The sequence below is a fragment of the Bacillus rossius genome, chromosome 11, assembly GCF_032445375.1.
Source record: "Bacillus rossius redtenbacheri isolate Brsri chromosome 11, Brsri_v3, whole genome shotgun sequence".
Lineage (NCBI taxonomy): Eukaryota > Metazoa > Arthropoda > Insecta > Phasmatodea > Bacillidae > Bacillus > Bacillus rossius.
The window spans coordinates 45,243,379-45,267,460 of NC_086338.1; the positions used below are offsets into that span (position 1 = coordinate 45,243,379).

Consider the following 24,082-nt stretch of genomic DNA (forward strand, 5'->3'; position numbering starts at 1 on the left):
AGAAAAAAAAAAAAAAAAAAAAAGAAAAAAAGAGAGAGATAGTTTCCAAAACTTTAAAAATGTATTCTTTTTTTATTTGGAGTGTTTCCGAACCAGTAGATCCGGTTATGGTGGAAATTGTGCTGGGGAAGGATTTTAAACCCCAAAATCTTAAACAATTTGGGAAAATGGATACCATTGGTACTAACTTTTATAACTGTCAAATTTGAAACATGTTACGAGATGCAGAACTTACTTAATGCTACTCAATGTAAGATCCTACTCCATGCTCAGTTAATTTGTATGTGATATAAAGAACATCTGTGCATAGTCTGTAGACAAATATTTTGCTACGGGAGTTTTCCATTTGGCTTTAACTTGTGGCCAATCTATCAGCCTGTGTTCAGCCTGGGCAATGGCTGGGTACTGTAGCTAGTATTTTCTAACATTGGGGTGGACAATTCTGGTGTCGACTGCCTCCCTTTTCCACCCCGAATCACTCATACGTAGAGACCCGAAAAATTTGCAGGGTTCATTTCGAGTTATGCTAAAATTCAAATAATTATACTATAGTGCTGCTTCTGTCATCGGTTCACTGTTAATCTGGAGGACTGAGGGGCCGATTAGAGACCCTCACTCAATAGAAGTGTCGAATCACAGGCCACCCAGTCGAGACGACTCACGAGTCAGCAGCCAACGAACAGTTGGCATTTGCCCGAGTGTGTAGAGGATATTGGAGTCTATCCTGGAGGTCATTGAACCCGCGAATTTTCCGGGTCTCTACTCATACGTACGGTACCGGCCCTGGCGTCGGTGCGAGGAGTGAAGGGAAGGCCCGCCACAGGCGACCATTTTGGATGAGTCTGACCTTGATAGTTTGCCGTGCGTGTGTGGTGAAGTGGTTGTATCGGCGTGTCCTCCGGCCCCTGCAGAACATGCACAGCCCTCCGGAGTACTCTCCGGCCAAGTGCGTGCCGGGATGCGAGTGCGGGAAGGGCTACGTGCGGGACTCCCACACCAGGGAGTGCGTGCTGCCGTCAGAGTGCCCGTGCCACCACGGCGGCAAGAGCTACCCTGACGGCCACGGGATGCAGGAGGACTGCAACGTGTGGTGAGTCGCTTTGCCGCGCTCTCCTGCCTTCGACCAGTTCGCCCGGTTCGGGCGGGGGCGAACGTCCGGAGGTTGTCGTCGATGTCCTACCATGCTACAGCGCGATGACTTGAGTGGACTGTATACGACAACGATCATAGATGCAACTCAACAACACATTTTGCCGGATAAGGTATTTTATTTTCAACCACAACTAAACACAGACCACTAACACACACCGCCATCTTGTTAGATTCCTAGTTTTTTTTACCCACAATGCCAAGCACTACAAACAGGTCAACATGATGAAAAGAGAAAAGAGAAAAAGTTTCTATGTCCAGTAAATATTCACGCATGCGTGAACAGATGCCATTATAATACAACAATTTAACGGTGAGGCTACACCATAGTAATACTACTCGCCACCGTGATGAAAAATATGACTGACTTCCGGCTGTAAGGTCCAGGGCTGCCAATTATTGGCAGAGGATGCTGGATAATGGTTTCCGCTACACAGCAGCGCGGGAAATACAAACTTGAAGTATTCAGAGACTTCTCAGAAGCACTGATTACGTTGAGGTCTAATCAATGTTACTAACACGAAAATTACACACACTAATACACAGTCTGAACATACCATTAGTGAAAAATCTATACATGTATCTTTAAAGGCTTATTAAATTGTATTTCTGAAAACTTCAAAATCACCATATCTTTAAAGGCTTATTAAATTGTATTTCTGAAAACTTCAAAAGCACCATCAAAATTTCAGATTTATCTGGTTTTGAAAAGTACAGTAGACTCCTGATTATCCGTGGGTCCACTGATAAAAAAAAAATACACGGTCAAAGCAACTGTCAAAAAAAAAAGGTTTATTTAAAAAAATTTTATCCTGACGATTTTGACAAACACTTTATTGTTGTACGTAATAGGTATTAAAGTGTTAGGCATAATTTACTTAAAAAGGTGCAGTACATAGCACTAAAAAATAGCCCTATTTTATGTCACAGTATTTTACGTCTTATTTATTTGTATTGTTCCCTTTAGTTGGTCATGCTTATTACACATTATTATATTGTAAAAGTGCATCATGTATCAGTCATATTTGTTGCAAATGGTGCAATATTTATAAATAAACAGAGTTAATAAAAACAATAACACTGAAATCATCAGCTAAATTAAAACCATAAAATCTTGTCTCTAGTGATTACTGATGGCTGTGCCTGGAAGTTAGTAGTACTATAATGCCAGTCCAGCATATTTAAAACTACCTTGGTCGGTTTTTATAGAATAATAGTGATAGGGGAAACTGGAGTTCTCTGAGAATACCCTCATCGACAAAAGGGATTTTGTGTCTGCAGTGATTCATAACCGTGGTCGCCTCGACCCTAATGTTTTCAACACTGGATATTGTTGAAGTTGTCTTCTGCTATGTTCAAGCTCAAATCAAGCTCCAAACACTGATCATCTTTATGTAACTTCTGCAATTGCATTACTATGTAAATAGAGATAAAACAGAAGTATCATGATTCAGTACACCATAAAACATGGTAAAAGGTAAAACATGTCAAACATCTTGTGGGTTGAGCTCCAAATTTAGGTTGGAAAGTGTTTCTCAGACCGGACAGGCATAGCCAAATAGTAGAGGGAGCCTACAAAACAAAATAGTGTTGCCTCGGCATGGCCCGGTTTCACATAAACTGTTCCAAAAACATCAATCTTTGTAGTAACACTTCTACATGCTTAACATGTGTTTTCAATGGGAATGGCACTCAAAGACAATTGAAATTTGTATTGGAATTTTATGCAAACTAAAATTATGAAAAGTAGGGATGAGCCAATAAAATCCTTAGTGTTCAAATGATTCAGTATAGGAGGAAAAAATATTTCTAAGATAAATATTACAGGAAATTAAGTAAATTAAAAAAGTTTCAACACTGATAACCTCTGAAGTTTATTATGTAAATTTTTTGATCATACCTATCCTGTTACAAATCCTCAAGATATTGAATGCCCTTTTAACATGTAATTATATAAATAAAATTGCAATATATATTAAATTTGGACACTTTGTCTGTGAAACAACCATTTAAAGAGTAGAATATTTCAACACCATGGTTAATATTTTTCATTTGTCGTATTTTATTTTACTTTCGACCCTTGACACATATATATTCTGATTCGAGGTACCGTCTGGGATTCAGATTCGAGAATTCAGATTTTATAAAAATTGGGATTCGACCCCTCGCCAATGAAAAGTATTGTTACAATGTTCAAAATATTATGGCACTGCCAGGTTACTTCCACCTCGCATTTGGCACCGGAAGTTTTACCTCTGAAGTGACCTCACCCGGGGGATCGCGCTTGTGTTTCCGCAGCACGTGCAAAGGGGGCAAGTGGGACTGCACTGCGCGGCAGTGCTCGGGCGTGTGCACGGCCTGGGGCGACTCGCACTTCAAGACGTTCGACGGCAAGATCTACGACTTCTACGGCAACTGCAACTACATGCTCGCAAAGGGCAGCTTGGGGAACCAGGACTTGTTCGACATCTTCATACAGGTGTGTGTGTTTTTTGCCCAGCTGAGGTCAACTCCTGTTGTTATCGCTTTTCTTTAGACCTCTGCAGAGCCACGACTAACCGAATCAATCGGGAGCTCTTTTTTAACATTTGTTTTGACTTTGCCAGGATATTTATTATTTGTTTTATTCTAAACTTTGGTTGCGATGCAAATGTTGGCTTTTTTTTTTGCAAAGCATTAAAACATAAGTTTTTTTTGTGTTGTAAATGTTTTGCTTGAATGAAGTAGTTACTTGAAAAAAAAAATGAAACAATGACATTCTGTTTGGTTTTATGAATTCTCAGGATTGATATTAGAGCTGGGCCGATGCCGATCCCCGGTCGTAATAATCGGCCGATTTTGTTAATTTTGCCGATCATAATGATCGGCAAAACGTAGCCGATTATTTTAGCCGATCATTGGTCTCCTACTGCAAACTTATAACATTGAATAATTACCTATACCTAACAACTTTCCATGTTTGTTTACGGTACTTTTCGGGAAGGAAATTTCATTATTCATCAAAAATAGTATGATTTAATAATTTAAAACTAACCACACACGGAAAAAATATACCAATAAAGTAAACAAATACCGTAAGTTTTATAAACATTGAACAGTTACATACCTAAGTATCAATTTTCACGTATATTTACGGTACTTTCGGTAAAATAATTTTCCATTATACTATTTGCAAAGTTATTTATCATTTACGAACCTAAAACTATGTATTTGTTTACCATTTACGGTTAATATTACCGGAATGGCGAATGGCGACTGTTGTTTAGGATGGTTATGTGACGCCAGAGATTAAAGTGACGCGCGTCGCGCGACGGAATAATGGCGCTAGTAGTCTCGTGGTTAGTAAACAACTACTCTTCGGGAATTCATCTATTTAGTTTTTTATCGCTAAATATGGCCTATTGAAAGTTTTGTTTAGCGAAATTAATATTCTTATCCTGTTTAGCGGGAAATAGAGCTTAACTTTCTTTTGTATAAAAACCTGGTTGATGAAGAGTTTTGTTTCCCACAGTAGATCCTCGTTAATCCGTGACGCGCTAATACGGGAATCGGATAATCCGGGACGATTTAAAAGTGCAGAAAAAAAGAGAAGCTAAAGTTGTCAGCGCTTAAAATTAACGTCACGCGGGCCGGCGGCCGGCAAACACTACAAGCCATCGCGTGAGCCGCCCAACTCTGCAACGCTGTTTGTACCGACCCTTTGTGTCGCCCCCACCCCCCCTCCCTTTCAGCTGTCACATTTGTCACTCTTTAAACTTGAGGGGGATGTCCTGACTTCTGCTTCCCGTCTCCCGTTTGTTCGAATGTTGTTTCACGTGCTGCTGAGTTACTTTCCGCCCGCCAACGCACGGCAGGCGCCTGGCGAGTGACGTGTCTGGCTGGCATTCGGCTGGTCGAAGGGGCGGAGGGGGGTGGGGAGCTACCCAAAATTTATGTGTACAAGGTCAGCACGATCTTATCTTTCTCTCTTCGGCTGTTGTAAATGACCGTGAACTATTGGCTAGGCAGTGCCGTATTTTTTTAAGCTGAGACAACAATTCGAAGGCGGCCCTTACCGTTAACCGATTATCCGGGTTTATTTATTTATTTATTTTACAGAATTTCAATTATCCGGGCATCGGCGGGTCCCTATGAACACGAATAATGGGGAGTTTACTATTTTTATCCATGTGCTGCCAAGGCGCAGTAAGCCTCGGGAGATGTTACGTCACATGACCTTGGCCTTAACCCAGCTGCACGCTGGTGTCTGAGAAGCTTGACAAGACCTTCCGGGCTTACCTGTATAATCTCTAGTCCGTGAAATTTATGATGTCGTGATTTTTAAGTAATCATGTCAATGAAAAGTAGTTTTGTCTGGGAATATTTCACCGTTTATAGTGATCCGTCAAAAGCAACGTGTAATCAGAGGTACTTGAAAGGCTCTAATCGGCTCAGAAGATCGGCAAGATCGGCAGCAGATGATCGGCATCGGCATGATCGGCAAAATAGGTGATCGGCCCAGCTCTAATTGATATTATCTGTGGTTATTTTATAATTTTTTTTAATGATGTTATACATAGGGCTCAGTTGGTTAGTCAATTAATCAGTTCAAAACTTACAAACATTAAACAATTTTTTTTTACATCAGTGCTGTATTTTATGAGATAAAGAAGTGTATTACTTCTTCACCTAGAACAATATTAGCAATTCCATTCGACTTCGGTTCGAATGTTCAAAAAATTTGATGTGATATTTGCTTCGCTTCAAAAATCTTGAGTTTGCACGGGCCTTACTTTCTATTCAAATTGCAGCGATGCTGTCGCATATTATCACGCCTAACGATCAACACTGAGGTTAAAATTTGAAGTCTTTGTTGTACCAAAAAAAAATGTATTTGGGAAGTAGAGAATGATGATGTTGGAAATCCCGTCTGGTCCATATCAACGTCTGCAATGCAGTGTTACATTTGTGTGACGGTTACGTGTTTGCGTTTGTTCTTGTTGTAGAATGTGCCTTGCAGCTCGAGCGGTATAACTTGCTCCAAGTCCGTCACGCTGAAGGTTGGCGACGGCAGCAAGCAGGAGACAGTGACGTTTGTGAGGGACGAACCCCTGCCCTCGTTCAAGGAACTGGACAGGTACATGTCTGAACCAGTGATCATTAAATAAAGAGTTGGAGGCAGTAGTTACAGTCGTACCTCAATAATACAAACCTGAAGGGATCTTAATTTTTCACTGAGCAGTAAACAAGGTTTGCATTAACCCCAAACGATTTAATAACAGTTTTCTTCATAATTTATAAACCTAATTCAAATAAAGGTAAAATAATTTTCTGATCTCGTACATGCAATGCACACCAAAAGAAATAGAATATGCTGCATGGAAACTTGCACACAATATTATACAGCACTAATGGTTTTTTTTTTAAGGTTGTAAACTACTATTTTAGTATGGCTACACCTGTGGTACAAAAAATATTTTGTACTGTACTACTTTTTAAAGGATTTAAGACAAAAGAATAAAGCATTGGTTTAAAATCTACCTACAACATACCAAAATTGGGAAGAATGTGTAATTTTTAATTTTTTTCCCCCCTTACCTATAGTGAACCAAGCAAAGGCATCAGTACTATTTGTTTCTCTACATTTTTTCTGAGATATTTGTATTAACCAACCTTCACTACTTGCAATTGTTTACCCTTGCAACAAAATCAACTTTGTATTACATAATAACCATACACTTGTGTTAAAACAAATTACCTAGCCGTGTAACTCGAAATAAATGTTTACCTTCACATCATATTCGAAGCCTCAAATGAAACGAATAGCAAATTTCTTGTTCAAGTCAAATTGAATATTTAAAACATCATTCGATTGATTCGCTTGGTCAAAGCTTCGCACGGGCTTAACTGACGCTCCAGTTGTACGGCTTGACGGAACCGAGTGAGCTCGATTAAAGATATTTCCACTGCAGTTTGCTGTACACATCTCGTCAGTGCCCTGTGTTTTGTCGCAACGCAGGATCACGGTGCGGGAGGCAGGCTTGTTCGTCTTCGCGGAGGTGTACGACTTGGGCCTGGTCGTCCAGTGGGACCGTGCCACGCGCGTCTACATCAAAGTGGATCCTCGTTGGCTGGACAAGGTCAGGAAGCCTTCTAAGTGGTTATCACGCGCAGGACATTGATATTGTACACAGTGATGGGTCGGATCGCAATTTTCTCGAATCTCAAATTTGAATCCCAAAGAGTACTTCGAATATACCTCTCAAATCCGAATCTAGGTATCAAAAGTCAAAAACAAAATAATGTACAATGAATGAAAAAAATATTAACTATGGTTTCAACTTTTGTATGGTTCTTTCACAAACTAAGTTTCCAAAATCTATACATATTTTAATTTTATTCATATAATTATTACGTGTTAAAAGTATAATATCTTGTGGAATGGTAACAGGATAGGTATTAAAAAGTTATCAGTGTTGAATTTTTTATTTTACTTTATTTTTGTTAATATTTGTCTTTGAATCTTTTCCTTGAATATAGAATCCTTCAAATACTAAAGATTTTATTTTATTTGAGGATTTCATTGGCACATCCCTAATAATACATTTTTAACTTCATTTAAATGTGTTTGAAGTCATATTACAAAAAAAGTGTCTTCTTATTTTTGCTTTTAATTTAATAAGAAAATAATACTAGATTAGCTTTCCAGGTTTTTCACTATATGATGAGGCTTCCTTTGGGACGATGGGGACAATTTCTTTTTAAAAATCTTATATGGTCAGTGACCTTCATCTTGTTTCGAAGGTTAAATATACAAAAAATTTTCTAGCTCGGATTTTGAGAGTTACAGATTTGTGTTAAAAACAAACTATCACTTATTTTTTGCTGCATGTGTCCACCATAGTTTAGGAGTGTTTTGAGCGTAGCACATTATTTATGATGCTAGCAATTATGAACACAGGTTTATACAATCAGTGCTCTGCTTTCAGAAATTCGTAATATTATTTGAGTACAAACTAGTTGTAAGCATGGGTTTGGTTGATGTTAAATGGTTTCAGAATTCACATGGTATAAACTGTTCAAGAATCTTATAAGCATTGTTTTGGGAAAGGTCACACAATCCGTTTACTGGCTGGATGTCAGAATTTAACAATGTCATGGTGTTGTGGTTAAAATAATCTTATCTAAGAGGGCGGCCACTTTACCATGATGGCCATAAGGCTGTAAGGGACACCCAAAAGAAATTATGGTGAATGAGTGATTAATATGGGTTGGGCTGGAAATGCAATGATGTAAAGAAACTGAAGCTATGTTTTTGAAAGAAACTGAAAATGTTGAATTTGTTTCTGGTTGTTTCAGGTGAACGGCTTGTGCGGGAACTACAACAATGACCAGCTTGATGACTTCCAGTCTCCGAACGGGGGAGCTAGTGAAGTTTCTCCCGTGTTGTTCGGAGATTCTTGGAAGCTTCAATCGTACTGCCCAACAGCTTTAGAAGTAGAAGTGAGTGATATGTATGTTCTTGAATGAGATTATTTTCCAGCTTAAAAACATTGCTTTGATCTGTTTTATTACTCTTTAACTGTTTTTTTTTTTTTTTTTTTTTTAGTTCACAGCAAATTTTTCACTGTTTTTAGGAGCCAAACAAAATTGTTTAGGATTAAGTATATTTTTATATTTAAATTATTAATAAGTTAAAGATAAACAATTGTACTACACAAATAGCTTAAATCATATTAAAGCTAGATTGCTACATCAGTAATTTATTTTAGCTTGTATCAGTTGTTGGGTTCCGTGATCGTATGTATTTATATAATTTCAAGTGAATCTATGTGCGCTAATTATATGAGATATTTTGCTAATTGAAAATATTCCTTACTGACATTTCATTAAAAAAATAAGTTAACGCATTGAAAGTATTACCGGTGGTGTTTCAGGGACTTTTCAACTTCACGTGTGCTCCGCCCTGGTTGGCGTTAGTTGTTTCGACCCGCGGGTGTGGTCGGGCTGGCTAACGTGGGACGTGTGTGTCTTTCAGGATGCGTGCTCCCTGCACCCTCAGAGGAAGGTGCACGCGCTGAAGAAGTGCGGCGTCCTCAAGTCGAAGGTGTTCCAGCCGTGCCACTCGGAAGTTCCGCTGGAACCGTACTTGGACAGGTCAGGCGCTTGCCATTCCACCTGGGGCCGCTTAAGTTAGTCTTCCGGTTCAGGCCGTGTACCGAAATGATAGGTTTTGAAGACAAAACGGTCATGTGCAGATTTATGCTATATTCCGTAGATTTAATTTTTCGTTTGTGTGTAACAAAAACTTGTCCAATTACTAAATACAAATTTACCAATACATCATTTTGGATGTAACTTTTGTAGTAAAATTGATTTTATGTTATTGAAAACAATTACTGATCAAGTATATATTTAAAATAATTCCATTTGGAACATTTTAGAAATGTATTTAATAAAGTAGCTTGAAATTAAAAAAAAAAAAACATTTAATTTAAATCTTTTCTGAGTGTTGTTGTGGGTGGGATACAAGTTAATAATATTCAATGTATCAGATTTGAATCCTTCCAAAATCAAAAATTACAAAATCATGAAGTGGCCAATTCAAACACAGCCTCTTTCCACACTCACTGTCCCTGCTCAATTTTCTCTCATCTTATGGTTCTGTGATCACCCAGCTGTCAAAATTAACTATGCTGTGATTAAGCCAGAGAGATATGGATACAAAGAGAGATGTTGAGGGAGAGAATAAAGATAGTGACTAGTGATAGATAGATATCTATATATATAGAGAGGGAGAGAGAGAGAGATAGAGATAGAGATAGAGATAGAGATAGAGATAGAGAGAGATAGAGTGTAGTGGATAAATGTATAGAGTTAGACGGATGAATAAGGATGGAAATAGAATTATTCTTCATTTAATAATTTTTCAGGTGTATTTTCGACACATGTGCTTGTGACCTGGGAGGCGATTGTGAGTGTCTCTGCACAGCGATCTCTGCATATGCTCAGGAGTGCAACATACGGGGCGTTCCAATCAAGTGGAGAACACAACAACTCTGTCGTAAGCCGTCCTTTATTCCTTTTCACTTTTCTGTTGCGAGTAAGGAATTCATAGTTTTGTTTAGAACAGTGATGGCCAGCGTAACTCTTTTTTCAAGGGCCAGATATTAGTTTTTAAACTAGTCCGATTGCATGAGACACATGATTTAATATTAAATATCTGACAACAAATTTTTAATCTCTTTTATTGTGTACAATAATCAAAAATACAATAACTGGCATGTGGTAAAGAAACAGAAAAATAATTGTCTTTAAAAGATTTTTATGAAAACAATAAATTTTTTAATGTAAGAAAGAAAATCACCTATTCTTGTGAGAATATTGTGGCTTCTTTAAAATTTGGCTGACACCTCATTCCACACATCTGCAAACAGAGATGAGTAACACACGACAATATTCTTGATATATTTTTTTAAAAGAATCTTTAAGTGAGCCGCACAAAACTATTTCACGGGTTGGATGTAGCTCGCGGACGACTGTTTGGCCGTCACTGTTTTAGAAAATTCTCAGTTCCAAGATTCGTGCTTTTGTTACTCCAAAAGTTGTCGGAACAATTTTTTTTTAAAAATTTTTGTTGTTATCTTTTGTTAAAAGAAAAAAAATCATTGTGAGCCCTGCATTGGGTTGCTGTGAGAATGTGATGTCCTTCTGCAGCCATCCAATGCGACGAGAAGTGCTCCCACTACAGTCCGTGCGTGGAGACGTGTCCCAAGGAGACGTGCGACAACCACCTGGTATACAACAGCCTCACGCACCTCTGCAAGGAAGATTCCTGCGTCGAAGGTGGGTCTCTGTCTGTGCTGCATTGGAGAACTGGATTTACATGTTTCGTTTTTTACTCATTTGTATTTTTTTTTTTTTTAATGTGCAACATCATAGCTCTCAAAATACGGCGTTTAGGCAGGAGTGATTTCGCGAATGGAACGTAAGTCGCACGGAACGTAAATGTGTTACCACGGTGCTGCCATGTGTGGCGGATGGCGTGAACCAAAGTTCACAGAAGACAAAGGAAAACCTTACAGTATTAACCCTTGTTAAAAATCAGTTCCAAAGCCGGGGTTTGGTATTTTTTAAAGTCTTTTCCTCTATTATGAGAGTCTTTTCATTAAATAGTGTAAAATTTTACGTCCACAAATAGAATGATTCTATAGTCGACGTAGCTTCTCCGGCAGCGAATTCCAGCAGCGGGTGCAGAAACTATGTATGATTTGCATCCAGAAATGTAGTTGAAAACACAATTTGGTATATATTTAGCACGCTCTGCATTATTTTAAAGAATTCTACGTTAAATTTTGTGTCCGAGTTTAATGTTGTAAGAGTATTTGCAACGTGAGAACACATGAATTTTGCTCGTTACCGAGGTCAGATGTTACATCTTTGTGCGAGTACTGTAGGACTCACTGCGAAGTTTTTTTTTTAATTTTATGTGTTTCTATGTTATTAGAGACAACTAGACCAATACACTTCTCATCACAGTTCAAGGATTTTGGAGAAATAATTGGCTGTAGACTATAGCGAAAAATCATCCCAGAATTTGCCTGGAGTGCTTTAGAGGAGTCAGGGCCATCAAAGGGAGAGGGAGGGGCGCAATTCCCATGGCCCGGGCTCTTAGCTTCTCTCGATGGCACCGGGATTCAAGGTGGCTGGACTGATGTTCCTACCCGAGTCCTCCCCACAGCAAGTTCGATGTTTTAAATACTCTTAACACTTCGGTCGGTAAAGCTTGATTTGTTATTTCAATTTGGAGGTTGTACTTGATGTTTGTAAACTTCATTAATTTTTTTTGTGTGGTGGCGCTTGGGGATTTTGTCACAGGTTGTGAGATAAAGCCGTGCCCAGCGGGTCAGATCTACAGCAACCTGACGAGTTTGGAGTGCGTGCCGGAGGCGAAGTGCGAGACCGTGTGTCTGCAGGTGGGCGACGTGACCTTCAAGGAAGGTGACGTGATGGAGCAGGACGAATGTCACACTTGGTTAGTCTTTATTTTCTTTATCCTGTAAATTTTTTCTCCTGTGTACTGTAGCTTGCTAGGAATGGGACTTTGGAATGTTTCCCTATGTGGTGCTGTAGTTTATGAAACTGGTCACACATTGTTAGGGACAAGATAATGTGGCGAACTGCAGTACAACAGAAATAATGTGAAAACACCGCACAACACCGAAATGCAAGTTATGTCTTGGAATTAAGAAGCGTCTAACCTAAACTTTATTCAAATTATTTAATCTTTCAAATTCATGGAATGTTGATATTTGCGGACAAAAACTTGTACCAAAGTGCATGGCTTACAAAACTTAATTTAATTTGTTTTATGTGTCATGTGGAAGTTCAATGATCAGTTTGCTTTGTTGGTGATGCAAGATGGCAGATACATGAATGTTCCAGAATTTTTTATTATAATATTGCAGATCCCATATTTATGTCATTAGAACATCCATAGGGAATACTATTATTTGTAGGCCTTTGTGAGTATAATATTTTTTTTTTTTAGATCTAATCAATTTTAATAAAAATTTATTGAAATATTCTCAAACACAAATGTAGAAATAAATTTTTTTTTTTACATATACCTGTTTATGGTTTTATGCAATGGCAATATATAGTAATTTACATTAATAGTTACAAGTTTTTTATATATATATATATATATATATATATATATATATATATATATATATATAAAATAAACCAAGTATTCTTTTGAATTTGTATTTTTTGCAATCTTTTTGCAGTGGTTGTAAACTTTTTATTGTTTGCTTTTTTACAACTTATCAAAAAAATTCCGAATTGCAGATTGCCCTTCCTAGTCATTCTGTGTAATTCTGGGTAATTATTTCAGGCTCATTAATACATCTTAACTTGATACAAGAATAAATTAATCTCAGTGTTGATAGTTACATAAGGTTATCTGCAACAACTTTACTACATTTAGAATACAATTGAATGTAAATTTTTTCGAAGTGTATTTAAAAACAAAATTGATTATTAGTAGTAAATTATTTGTTTTTATTATTTAAAAATTTTAATTTTTGGACAGTACTAGTAGTTAGCCTTGTTTACTCGATTTTCTTTCAAGTGATGTTCAAATATTAAAACTTGAACTGACCTTTTTTATTTCATACAGCTTGATAATTGTCGTGTAGCGCCCTTGGGTGAAATACGCTGCAGTGAATTTTTTCTCCTTGTCCAGTTTTTGCAGTCGCCACAAGAAGATATGCAAGGGCAAACCCTGTGCATCAATCGCACCTCCGACCAGCACCAGTATGCCGGGAACGCAGCCGCTGGAATGCAAGTCGGGTTGGACTTCCTGGATCAGCACCAACGTCCCAGGGAAGAAGCAGTCTGAAGAAGAACCGATTCCTTCCCATCACTACTTGGTGAGAACAAGCTTCTCGCATGGACGTTACCGGTGTCGAAAATTTGTGACTTATCTTCAAGTTAAGACTTAGTCTCACATGCGCTGTTGGCTGTTTCATTTTCTTGTCAGTTTAGGACTCCCAATTTAACATGGAGGGGGGGTCATACAATTCGGATTGGCCCGGCTAGATGACGACCTGATTTGCAACATTCACAAAACACACACACATAAAAAAAAAGAATGTTTGCTGGAAATTTTTGTTGATGTTTTGAATTTCGAGGTTAAGTACAACTTTCGTTAAGCAGTTTTTACTGAAAAAAGAGATTTAGCATATTTTTTTACGTTGATTTATGTTTAGATCTGCAATGAAAGAAAAACACTGTCCACCAGTACACTATGCTTACAATTCCAGTTCTCATAACAAAACAAAACAAATTTTCCCTGCTCGAAAACGTAAATGTTTATTAATTTTGATAATGCCGAAACGTTCTGAATGCTCACAAACACTTTACATCTTGCAAATAAGTCCCGAAGTCGCTTGGCGTCAACGGTACAAGCCAAGGACAGAAGTGTCCTTGGGATGGCAGCTAATAATCACTTAAGCTGAGAGCTGATCACTGTGGTTGACGAAAATTAAAAATAAATGTCCGAAACGAGGTTGATTACCAGCGCAGCCCGGAACGCAGCTATAAAGATTGTCCCTTATTACATATTAATTCTGTAATTGTTTGAGCCTCTGCCAAACGCGACGTATTCAGACATCGACCAGACAACTGGCGGGATGACGCCCCCACCTCCAGCCACACCGGGAGGAGGGAGTCATGTGACCACCGCCCAATCACAAACACAGTTTACTGCAGAAAAAGAAGTCCGTGCCTGCTTTACTGTCTCTCTCTTTCGAGTCAACTGATAAACGCTGTGGGAATTGCAAGAGTTAAACTTTCCCCATCATAAGAATACATACAGAAATTGCCAGAAAGCCTCGGCAGCTGAAAAAAGTCTAAAAAAACCATGGTGCCACCGAGTTGCGCACCTGTCTCTCGTCCTTTCTTTCACTCAAAGAATACTAAATGTTTGAGGATCATTATTTAATCTTCTGAATAACACCAAACGTAAAATATAGGTACTAAAACAAAATTCATAAGTAAATAATATACTGAAAAAATGCATTTACACACATAAAAACTCTGTTAAAACAAATGAGAACCAGTAAAAGTATAATTAAGCATCTTATCTAAATAAAACATATTAACACAAAAATTATTTACCAGAATATTAATAATGATAAAATACAAGTATAAAAACTGGTTTACTATAACCTTATCATCTGATTCCTCTGAAATGAATAAAACATTATATAAATTCCTCAAAAATTCATTTAAAAGCTTGGGAGGTCAGGGTTTTGCAATGTTAGAGGATGTCGCAATGTTACAGGGTGTCATGGTATTTGAAACACCCTTAAGGCCCCCGCCTATCCGGGCGCACACACATGGTGCGCAGAGCTTCAGGAAAAACAATGAGATTAAAAAAAAACTACTCAATATATCCAAGTGAGGTGTGTTCTCGAAAAACAATTAAGAATTCGCTGGGGGCCAAAAAGTAGCTTTGATTCCAGATCAAGTTTTTAAACTGTATTTTAAGAAGAGTTAAAATGGCTAAAAGCCTAAAAGGCATGTTTTCAGAGTAATTTTTAGGCATAAAACAACCGGTACCGATACTTGAAATCACTTAAAGCTATTTGAATTATGCCTTTATCTTCATTTCAATGTCATATAATGTTACGGTCACTGCTCAGATGTCATAGTGTTCCTATGCGAGACAAGAAGACTGCGTGCCAGCTCAGAGGAGATACCGCGCTAGAAGCACCAGGGAGAGTCGATCTTATCATCTCGCCTCGCTAGCACCGATGTACCCCTGACGAGGCAAGCCCTTTAAACTCTCCGGTTGTCTGCCCGTGGAACCCAGGTGCGCCGGAGTCTCCTGGCCATCTTCGTGAGGGACCGCTTGCTGTTAACAGCTGGCAGTGCTGATAGTGATAACGTCTAGGAGCTTAGGACGCAGCCGACTGTCTGGTTAAACGGGAAATTTTTTATGTCAGGCCATAGCTTCTACTGAAAGCATGAAATCATGATGTATACAATTTTGAATTAACCGTTCGTATGGGCCTAGTATTAAAACTATTTTTAGTACAACATTCATAAATCAATTAAAAATTACTGTTTTTCCAAAACCCTGGCAAACTCAGTTTTCTATGGTTGATGGAAAAAAAATTTTTTTTTCCTTCGTTAATTTAATGAATGATGCAATAACAATAAAAGAGTTTCAAGACTAAAGTTACACACAAAAGGCTAATCCAAAATTCATTTCATGCCTCGGCCTCTGGGCATAGCTGGATCTCTAACACCTCTCCCGTTTCGCGTACACGGCGTATTCCGTATCCATGCCCGGGGGGGGGGGGGGGGGGCAGGCCGGTAGGGCTCGTGCCGAGAGGGTTGGGTTAACGAACCAAAATGGGGGAGCAATCCCTTGTACAGTTTGCTGTACTGTTGACAGCTGGCGGCCAGAAGTCCCGCGGCGTGCGACCCCTCCGAGGTGACGGAGGTCAACTGCCGGGTGGTGGGGACACACGAGGACTACAGCGACAGGATGGGCAGGAGCGCGGTCACGTGCTCGCGCGAGACGGGGCTGCGCTGCGAGAGGAACTGCGACGACTACGAGATACAAGTTTATTGTTTCTGCGGTGAGTTTCGTGTGTGCCGTTGGTTCCCCTTCGGTAGTGTTGGTAATTATTAGGGGTGTGCGAATATTCGTAAACACGGATAGTTGCGAATAGTAACTGACGAACTATTCACATTCGTGAGTCGAATAGCAAAATTTAAAATTGCGAATAGATATCTACATAGCTGTGTTTTATTTCTCGTGGTGGTTCCAAGAGCTTCAGTTTTCACCAGCTTCTAATGTAATTTCCAAAATATTTATACATTCTTACTAACATAACCGCAATGTATTTTTAAAAGGTTCATTTCAAGAAAAAAAAAACCAAACCAAAATCATCCTACATTAAACCAACTTGTTTCAAAAGCCAGACGTTAAACATAAACACGAAACACGACGCCATTTCCAAACTAATATAGTTAAAAATACTAAATGAACTTTTTTTTGTGGTTTCATTCACAGAAAATATCTTATAAACTAAATATATGTAAACCCGCCATTGATCAGTGTGGTAACATATAAAAAAAATATATATATTACAACTATTCAACATCAAAACTATTCGCATTCTATTCAAAAAATTTACTATTCGATTCGAAAATATTTGACCATCAAAATCCACTATTCACACACCCCTAGTAATTATCAGTTCTGTAATTTGGCTTTAGTTCCTCGTGTGCCTTCTTAGCTCTCGGTGCACGGCATTTGGTCGGAGTAATTTCGTGAACGGGACAGAGGTCGCACGGAACGGAAATGGATGACCACGGTGCTGCGATCTGTAATGTATGGCATGAACCAAAGTTCACAAAGCCAAAGGGAGACATAGTATTAACGGTTTAATAGATTTCAACAATATGGCCAGAATTTTGATAAAATTTCTTGTCGAAAACCAGGTCCAAAGCCGGGGTTTAGTATTTTTTCAAAGTCTTATTTCACTTTTATCTGAGCCATTTCCTTATATAGTTTAACATTTCACTCTTTAATTTGACGTAGCTGCTTCGACAATGAATTCTAGTGGCGGATGCGGAAACTACGTGTGATTCTCATCCAGAAATTCAGTTCTAAACAAAAGTTGCATATGTTTATCACGCTCTGCAGTATTTCAAAGACGTCTACGTTAAATTTTTAATCTGTGATTCATATTATAAGTGTATTTGCAACATGAGAACAGATGAATTTGCCAATTTTTATCTCACTCTGAGTCACTTATTCAAAATGGATGGTTTTACCCAACGAGGATCTAACACACGAATACTGAAATCAGAGTATAGCATAACAGGTTTCTTTGAACGTCTGTAATATTATGCTCACATTTACACAGACATTCAGTTGTGCGAGAACAAGTAACAGTTGGAATAATTCCATGTGGAAAAAGACGTGTAAAATAATAAGGAATGAAGAGAACATTTATAGTTAGTTTGTGAGCTTAGCCTGAATTTTTTTATTTTGGTGATAGTGGTATAAGATGATATTAGTATGTAATTTCTAATAATTTTTCAACTTTTTTATTTTAAAAGAAACCACGCCAACACATCCAAACCACCAGGCATTTCACTCATTTCACCATTGATTTTCTTACTTTACTGTTAATGTAATTTGATTATTAATTCAGAAATATATTAATTTAAATGTGTAACACTTTAAAAACATAAAATAAATCTATACTGTTAGAGCTGGACATAACAAAACTGAAGGAACTCAACTAGTTCTTTTTAAAGAGGTGGTATAAAGTTATGTAAATTAAGTCTACAATAGTGGATCATCCATTTTTTCTGGACACATAATGTAGAATGTTGAGTGCAATAATCCACAAAAATTGCAGTACATACATTCATTATGGTTATGGAGTTGGTTTCTCAAAGAAAATAATTTTTACAACTACATACTTCATTCATATCAAAGCTGTACAAAACTGTAATGTGCCATTAAATCGTGTCAATCAATCAGTAAATACATACGTAGTTAAATTATTTTTTTTTCTTTTAGGAAGAGAACCAAATTCAATAAATAATGGTACATACATCATTTAAGTCTTCAAGGATTGAGGTGATCATGTATTTTTCTTGTAGTGTTCGCCATTAATTTGTCAGCAATCTCCAGTATTTCTGCTGTTTATTGTTTGTGAATATTTACGTACTTTTGTTTCATAAAATATTTAATACAGTGGTTTGTTCATTAAATATCAGTATTCATACTAAATCTATTTTAAAGAACACATATTATGATTTTTATAAAGAAGTTTTTATCTGAAAGAGATAATAATAACAGTTTGTTGTATTGAGAGAAAAAGTTTTTTTTAAAATACAGTTTTAATTAGGAATCAGCAATCATGTTTTGATAAGGTGGTTTTAGCTACAAAGAGAAGATCTTATAAAGAGAGTTCAAGATGGCTATCAAGTAAGTGTCTCGTGCTTTTCCCGACTGACAATTACATGTTTTATATCTCTATTAGAAGATTTTTTTTATAAAACATTTTCCTTTATCAAGTATTCACTGTAAATTGTTTAATTTTTTGTTGATATAAATATTAAGTCCTTATCACCAACAAATATGTAAAAATATTACTTACATCATTGAAGAAAGTATGTTTCATTTAACAATAATATAGCTTTTTTGTTTGTACAAAATAATTAAATAAAACTCTTTTATCAGAGTATGTAGTAGGATAGTTTTTTGATCCGAATTAAATATCAAATCTAATGTTTAAAATATTCGCGAAGTTAAATTGAATTGTGAATAAACATTGTTCTCGATGAAGCTGTATTACACTTATTTTATAAAATACATGTTTGAAGTAAAAAAAAAAAATTATATAACGTTTGTAATATTGGGCCCTAAATATAACATCATTCATTATAAATTATGAAATAACCACGCATAATATTAATAAAAGCAAATTGAGTGCCTTCTTTTGATTTTTTTCAAAGTAACCAACTTTGTTCAAGCAAAACATATACATTGTAAAAACTAAAAATACTTTTATGGTAATATCTTAGGCTTTCAATGTTTTATCAGAACCGAATCTTTAAATTAAACTAATAGCAAATTTCCTGGCAAACTCAAATTGAATATTAAAAAAAGCTTCGATTGATTTGCTTACTCGAAGTTTTACACAGGCTTAATATACAGTAATATCATACACATACTACATAGTTTTCCACAAATATACTCAAACAGGTGCTCCTTCACATTAAACTCAATTACTTTATTATTTCACTCTCTTATTCCACTAAAGCTTGGATTAAGTCCTGGCTCAAAAACTGGTTTTATATTTGGTTTATTTCCTTTAGGGCTCATAAACGATGTTGGGTTAATAGTTTATGATACCAATCAAATCTTGTCTGTTTTAGGCACGAAACCTGTAACATCTACTTCAACTAATGTTTTCACCCCAACAGGTAAGAATAATATATTCAGTGTTCTAATTATACTGTTAATTTTGTTTGCTTTATGATAATGACACTATCGAGCGATTTTATAAATTAATTTCCCAATATTTTTGCTAAGCAAAATTCAAGCTTTTGTTTTATAGTGTTAAGATGCATTTTATAATGTAGATTAAATTTTGCATTATCCCAACAGTTTGGTGATTTAAGTAATTTTTATATTTTTCCCGCATTAATATGTTATTGTGCAACATTTTACTTTGTTTCTCTAACAAGCTTTGACATTCATTGAATAATGTTTAGTCCTTTGTCAACACAATACTAAGGCATCATAAAACTAAACATGGTTCAATTCAATAGTCCTGTCGCTGCCACTCATTTTCCTGAATCATGTCGTGTCAGGACGGCAGCTGTTGTCCTTTTACACTTGTTTTCAAGAAACACTTAGAAAGTTTTTAGAAGTGTTATGATTATTTAGAAATTGTTGCCTTTGTTGTATCAAGTATCAGCTTGTTCCTCATTATAGAAAGTGAAAGATTTTTACATAATCTTTTATTTGAAGTATAGTCTAAATTATACGTACATGGTATTACTGTTTTTATCAATTGTCATGAAATTTATGATATATTCCATTATGTATTCTTTATCATTTAATTCTTGTATTAATCATCTTTTTTTTTGTATGCCAACAATATTTAAATATGTACTATGTTATTTTAAGTATTGATTTTTAAAGTAACTTTCTCTATAATTATATAGATTAGTATATTTTTGTTAATTTTTGAGATTTTAAATTTTAGTATTTATTTAGTCTCTGGTACTGTGCAGGTACAAGAACTACAAACCCATGGAAAACATCAACAAAACAATCAGGTAGAGTTTCAATTCTTTTTTTTTAATTTATATTTTATTTTGTTATTGTTTTAATTTTTTTTTAATTTCTTGTCTTAATTTAAAAACATTTAATATATCATGTTCAGATCATCTGTAATAAAGGCATCTTTTGAGTTGGTAATGTGTGTAGATGTTAAGTTTTATTTGTTTGGACTGTCTTTATGTGTGGCTCAAAGAGCAATTGACACAAAAAAAATCAAGCCGAATCTTGGTTTATGTTTGACACTAAAATATAGAATAATATCAAACTCATGGGTGGACTAGAGATTATGATTTATTTTCTAGGCCAATATCATCATTAAAACAGGAGATTTTTAGATTATTTTTTTTTGTTTTTATTTGTTAATAATACTGAATATTCATTAAAATAGCATACTACTAAACAAATATCACTCTTAAATATCTAATGATACTTATTTTACCAAATAGTGACATTTTTACTGATAATGATGTAGTTTTAAAATAATAATTTACAATAAACATGTATGACAAAATTAATTGAAACATTAAAAACAAATTTACAAGCATTTATGGTTGTGTGTTAGAAATAAGTACTTACATCATAATGTAAAAATGAGATAATAGATGAACTTGCAAGATTAAAAAAAAGGGTAATTTTTTCCTCCAATTTATTTAGTACTTACTTTAGTACCAACTTCATGCTAAATGAATTACCTACATAAAATTTAATACCGTTAGATGAAATGATTATGCTATTGTAAATTGAGGTAACTATTTATAAATAACTGACTAAATTAGCATTTTGGAATTTTAAGGTGTATTAGCTTGTATTTCGCTGTTGTATGGTGTAGTGACATGATTTTCAGTGATATTTTGGTTTTATGAAAATCCATCAGCTAGTCGTCACTAATTATGGGTAAGAAATCTGATGTAGATTAAAAAAGGGTTGTAATACTCTTTACACATAAAATAAATATTTTCGTAATAGAATATAATTTGAAATGGCAAATATACACGTTAAAATTATTTTTAAGGAAAATACAAATATAACATAATTTTGAGCTGTGTGTAATATACTGGTACTTCCTTAGCATTATTTATTGTGATTGTTCCAGAAACAACTCCAGCCACTGTAGTACCGGGCAAAGTGTGTGACGTGGCTAAACCCAACAGTCCTCACCTCACGGACTGCCGGCTGTTCTACCAGTGTGTGGACACCCCTGCTGGGGCGCAGCAGGTGCAGAAGAGGTGTGGTCCGGGCACTTGGTACAACCCTGTCAGCATGGTGTGTGACTGGCCCCAGGTGGTGCAGCCTCTACGCCCGGAGTGTGCCAGTGAGTACACTCTGCTTCCTGTCGAGTCAGGACAGCTGTTGTCCTTTTACACTTGCTTTCAAGGAACACTTAGGAAGTTTTTAGAAGTGTTATGATTATTTTTAATTTGTTGTTTTTTTGTATTAGATTGTGCTATGTTTTGAATGATAAAATCTTACGTGCTATATATAATTTCTGTAATTTTAACCCTATTTTGTATTCGTTTTGTATTACAGTAAATCTTCCATGAAATGAAAAAAAAATAAAGGAGGCCAAATATTGTGTTTTATTGCAGAATCGTTGCAGTCGCGTAATCGTCGCAACCATATTTTAGGCTGTCAAAATTGGGATAAAAAAAACTCGCGTAAACTTCGCATGATGTTTTTGGTCCCGCTAGTAGATGCGGAATGCTTTGTGTAGGTATCTTTTCCGTATAAAACTATGTATTTTAAAGTAGAAATCTAATACAGGAGAATCCCGTTATAGCGAGCACGGTAATAGCGATAACACGGCTATAACAAGGTCTTTTTGAGGAATTTACGGCGTGATCACGTGAAGCGCGCCTTGGTTATTTGTCTGCTTTATCTCCACCCCTCTTGCTCCCCATTAGACATCTTGTCGTTGACACCTGTCACATTCTTCAGCCTTGCAGTCGCCACCTAAGTGCGTGTTTTTAAAAATAGAATCCCGTCCTTTCTTTCTTTTATCAAACTTCCGCTTGGCTTCAAGGCCGATGTATTCTCAACTCGAATAAACCAAGCCCTTGCATATACATATACTTGTACGCATTTCTTATTATTTAGAAAATAGACAAAATCTATTTTTTCATGCCATTAAACATAACAATGCACACTTTTTTTAAAAATATAAATGCTCTTGATTAATTTGTTGGGACATTTTCATTGACGAATAATAACATTGTTTATAACTGTGTTAGGGCAAAAAAGTTAGAGCCGTCTTTATACTTGTTGCTAATTGATCGCATTAATAATACACAAATATTTACAAAGTTGTTTGGAATTATTTGTCGTGACACGTTTACAAACACGTCACGTTATTTATTTCACTATCTGACAAATAGTAGGCACTGCCGTATTTATTTCCGAATCGCTAGGACAGTTTTCTTGTAACTTTTGTTTTGGTTAGTTGTTGGGGTATCTGTCCGGTTCGGTTAGTTGTTGGGGTATCTGTCCGGGAAAGGGGTGGTGATGGTTTGAGTTTAATCCCAAATTTATTTTCTAAAAAAGTTGACAAGTTTCTTTAAATGAAAAAAGTATAGTTATACAGCGACTATTTCGTTTGAGACGTACGTGCGTTGCCGCACTCCTGCTTTTTTGTAAGGAATTCAATCGTCGCGCTACACTAGCACCACCTGTTAGCAACATCCCGAACCAACATGGCCGCCAGCAGACAGCCCGCGTCGACAATAGATAGCAGGACAATGCTGCGTCGGCCGCGGCTGAGATGCAATACTTACGTGGCGTGGTAGGGTATTCTGGTTATTTTGACGCAATCGGTGATCGCATCCGTACTTGTGGGGTATCGTTTTAAAGAGAATTCACACATCTGCTCACAGAAATTAAGATTTATTTGATAAAACCTGTTATTTTCCAATTATACAGGTTCAAACACAATTTTTATGCTTTTTCGGTTTATTTTAATTTTTTGGTGGCCAAAATCTGTCCAATTCGGTTATAGCGAGGACACGGTTATAGCGAGGATCAAACCCGGAACCGTGACACCTCACTATAACGGGACTCTAGTGTATTTATTCGGTCATTACCTTTTACTTAATAAATTAACGGAAAAATACGACGTTGTTTGGCGTGTAAATTTTCTTATAAAGACGTTTTTAAAAGTTATTTCCTTTATCTGATCGTCTGCATCACCGCGGTGTAGGTGTAATCTAAGATTTAATTTCGGTCATTACCACTTATTTATTTAATAAACGGAAATACAAAGTTGTCTGACGTGTTGAATTTTCTTTTAAAGACTTTTTAAACTGTATTTCCTTTATCTGATTGTCTACGTTACCGCGGCGTACCGCTTATAAAAATGTAGCCAGCGCATCATTCATGTTTGGTTATGTTGCTTCCCGTATAGAGCGCGCGCACGTAGTCGAATATCGATATCTCGCCGATTGGATGCAACGCGCGCTCTCTGTCAGGTGCCGAGTTAACTACATTTGATAGCTCGCATTCTTTCGTGGCAAGTGTGTACTACGACACGTTAGTTCACGTCAGATTCTAGCGGCTTGGTTCGCGTTA

At 36.6% G+C, this 24,082-nt stretch overlaps 1 protein-coding gene across 4 annotated transcripts in view; it reads left to right on the forward strand.

The window, feature by feature from the left end:
• Positions 1 to 24,082, forward strand: part of LOC134536901 (hemocytin) — a 154,636-nt gene that overhangs the window by 47,846 nt on the left and 82,708 nt on the right. For 3 of the 4 annotated variants that reach the window (XM_063376975.1, XM_063376978.1, XM_063376976.1), the window contains exons 23-36: positions 912 to 1,090; positions 3,448 to 3,628; positions 6,135 to 6,265; positions 7,148 to 7,268; positions 8,488 to 8,631; positions 9,167 to 9,285; positions 10,062 to 10,192; positions 10,846 to 10,974; positions 12,007 to 12,163; positions 13,379 to 13,565; positions 16,100 to 16,286; positions 19,612 to 19,659; positions 20,476 to 20,520; positions 21,618 to 21,836. In XM_063376975.1, coding sequence (XP_063233045.1) covers positions 912 to 1,090; positions 3,448 to 3,628; positions 6,135 to 6,265; positions 7,148 to 7,268; positions 8,488 to 8,631; positions 9,167 to 9,285; positions 10,062 to 10,192; positions 10,846 to 10,974; positions 12,007 to 12,163; positions 13,379 to 13,565; positions 16,100 to 16,286; positions 19,612 to 19,659; positions 20,476 to 20,520; positions 21,618 to 21,836 — 1,978 coding nt within the window. The remainder of the gene's footprint in view (positions 1 to 911; positions 1,091 to 3,447; positions 3,629 to 6,134; positions 6,266 to 7,147; positions 7,269 to 8,487; positions 8,632 to 9,166; positions 9,286 to 10,061; positions 10,193 to 10,845; positions 10,975 to 12,006; positions 12,164 to 13,378; positions 13,566 to 16,099; positions 16,287 to 19,611; positions 19,660 to 20,475; positions 20,521 to 21,617; positions 21,837 to 24,082) is intronic. The other variant, XM_063376977.1, reaches the window with a different exon arrangement.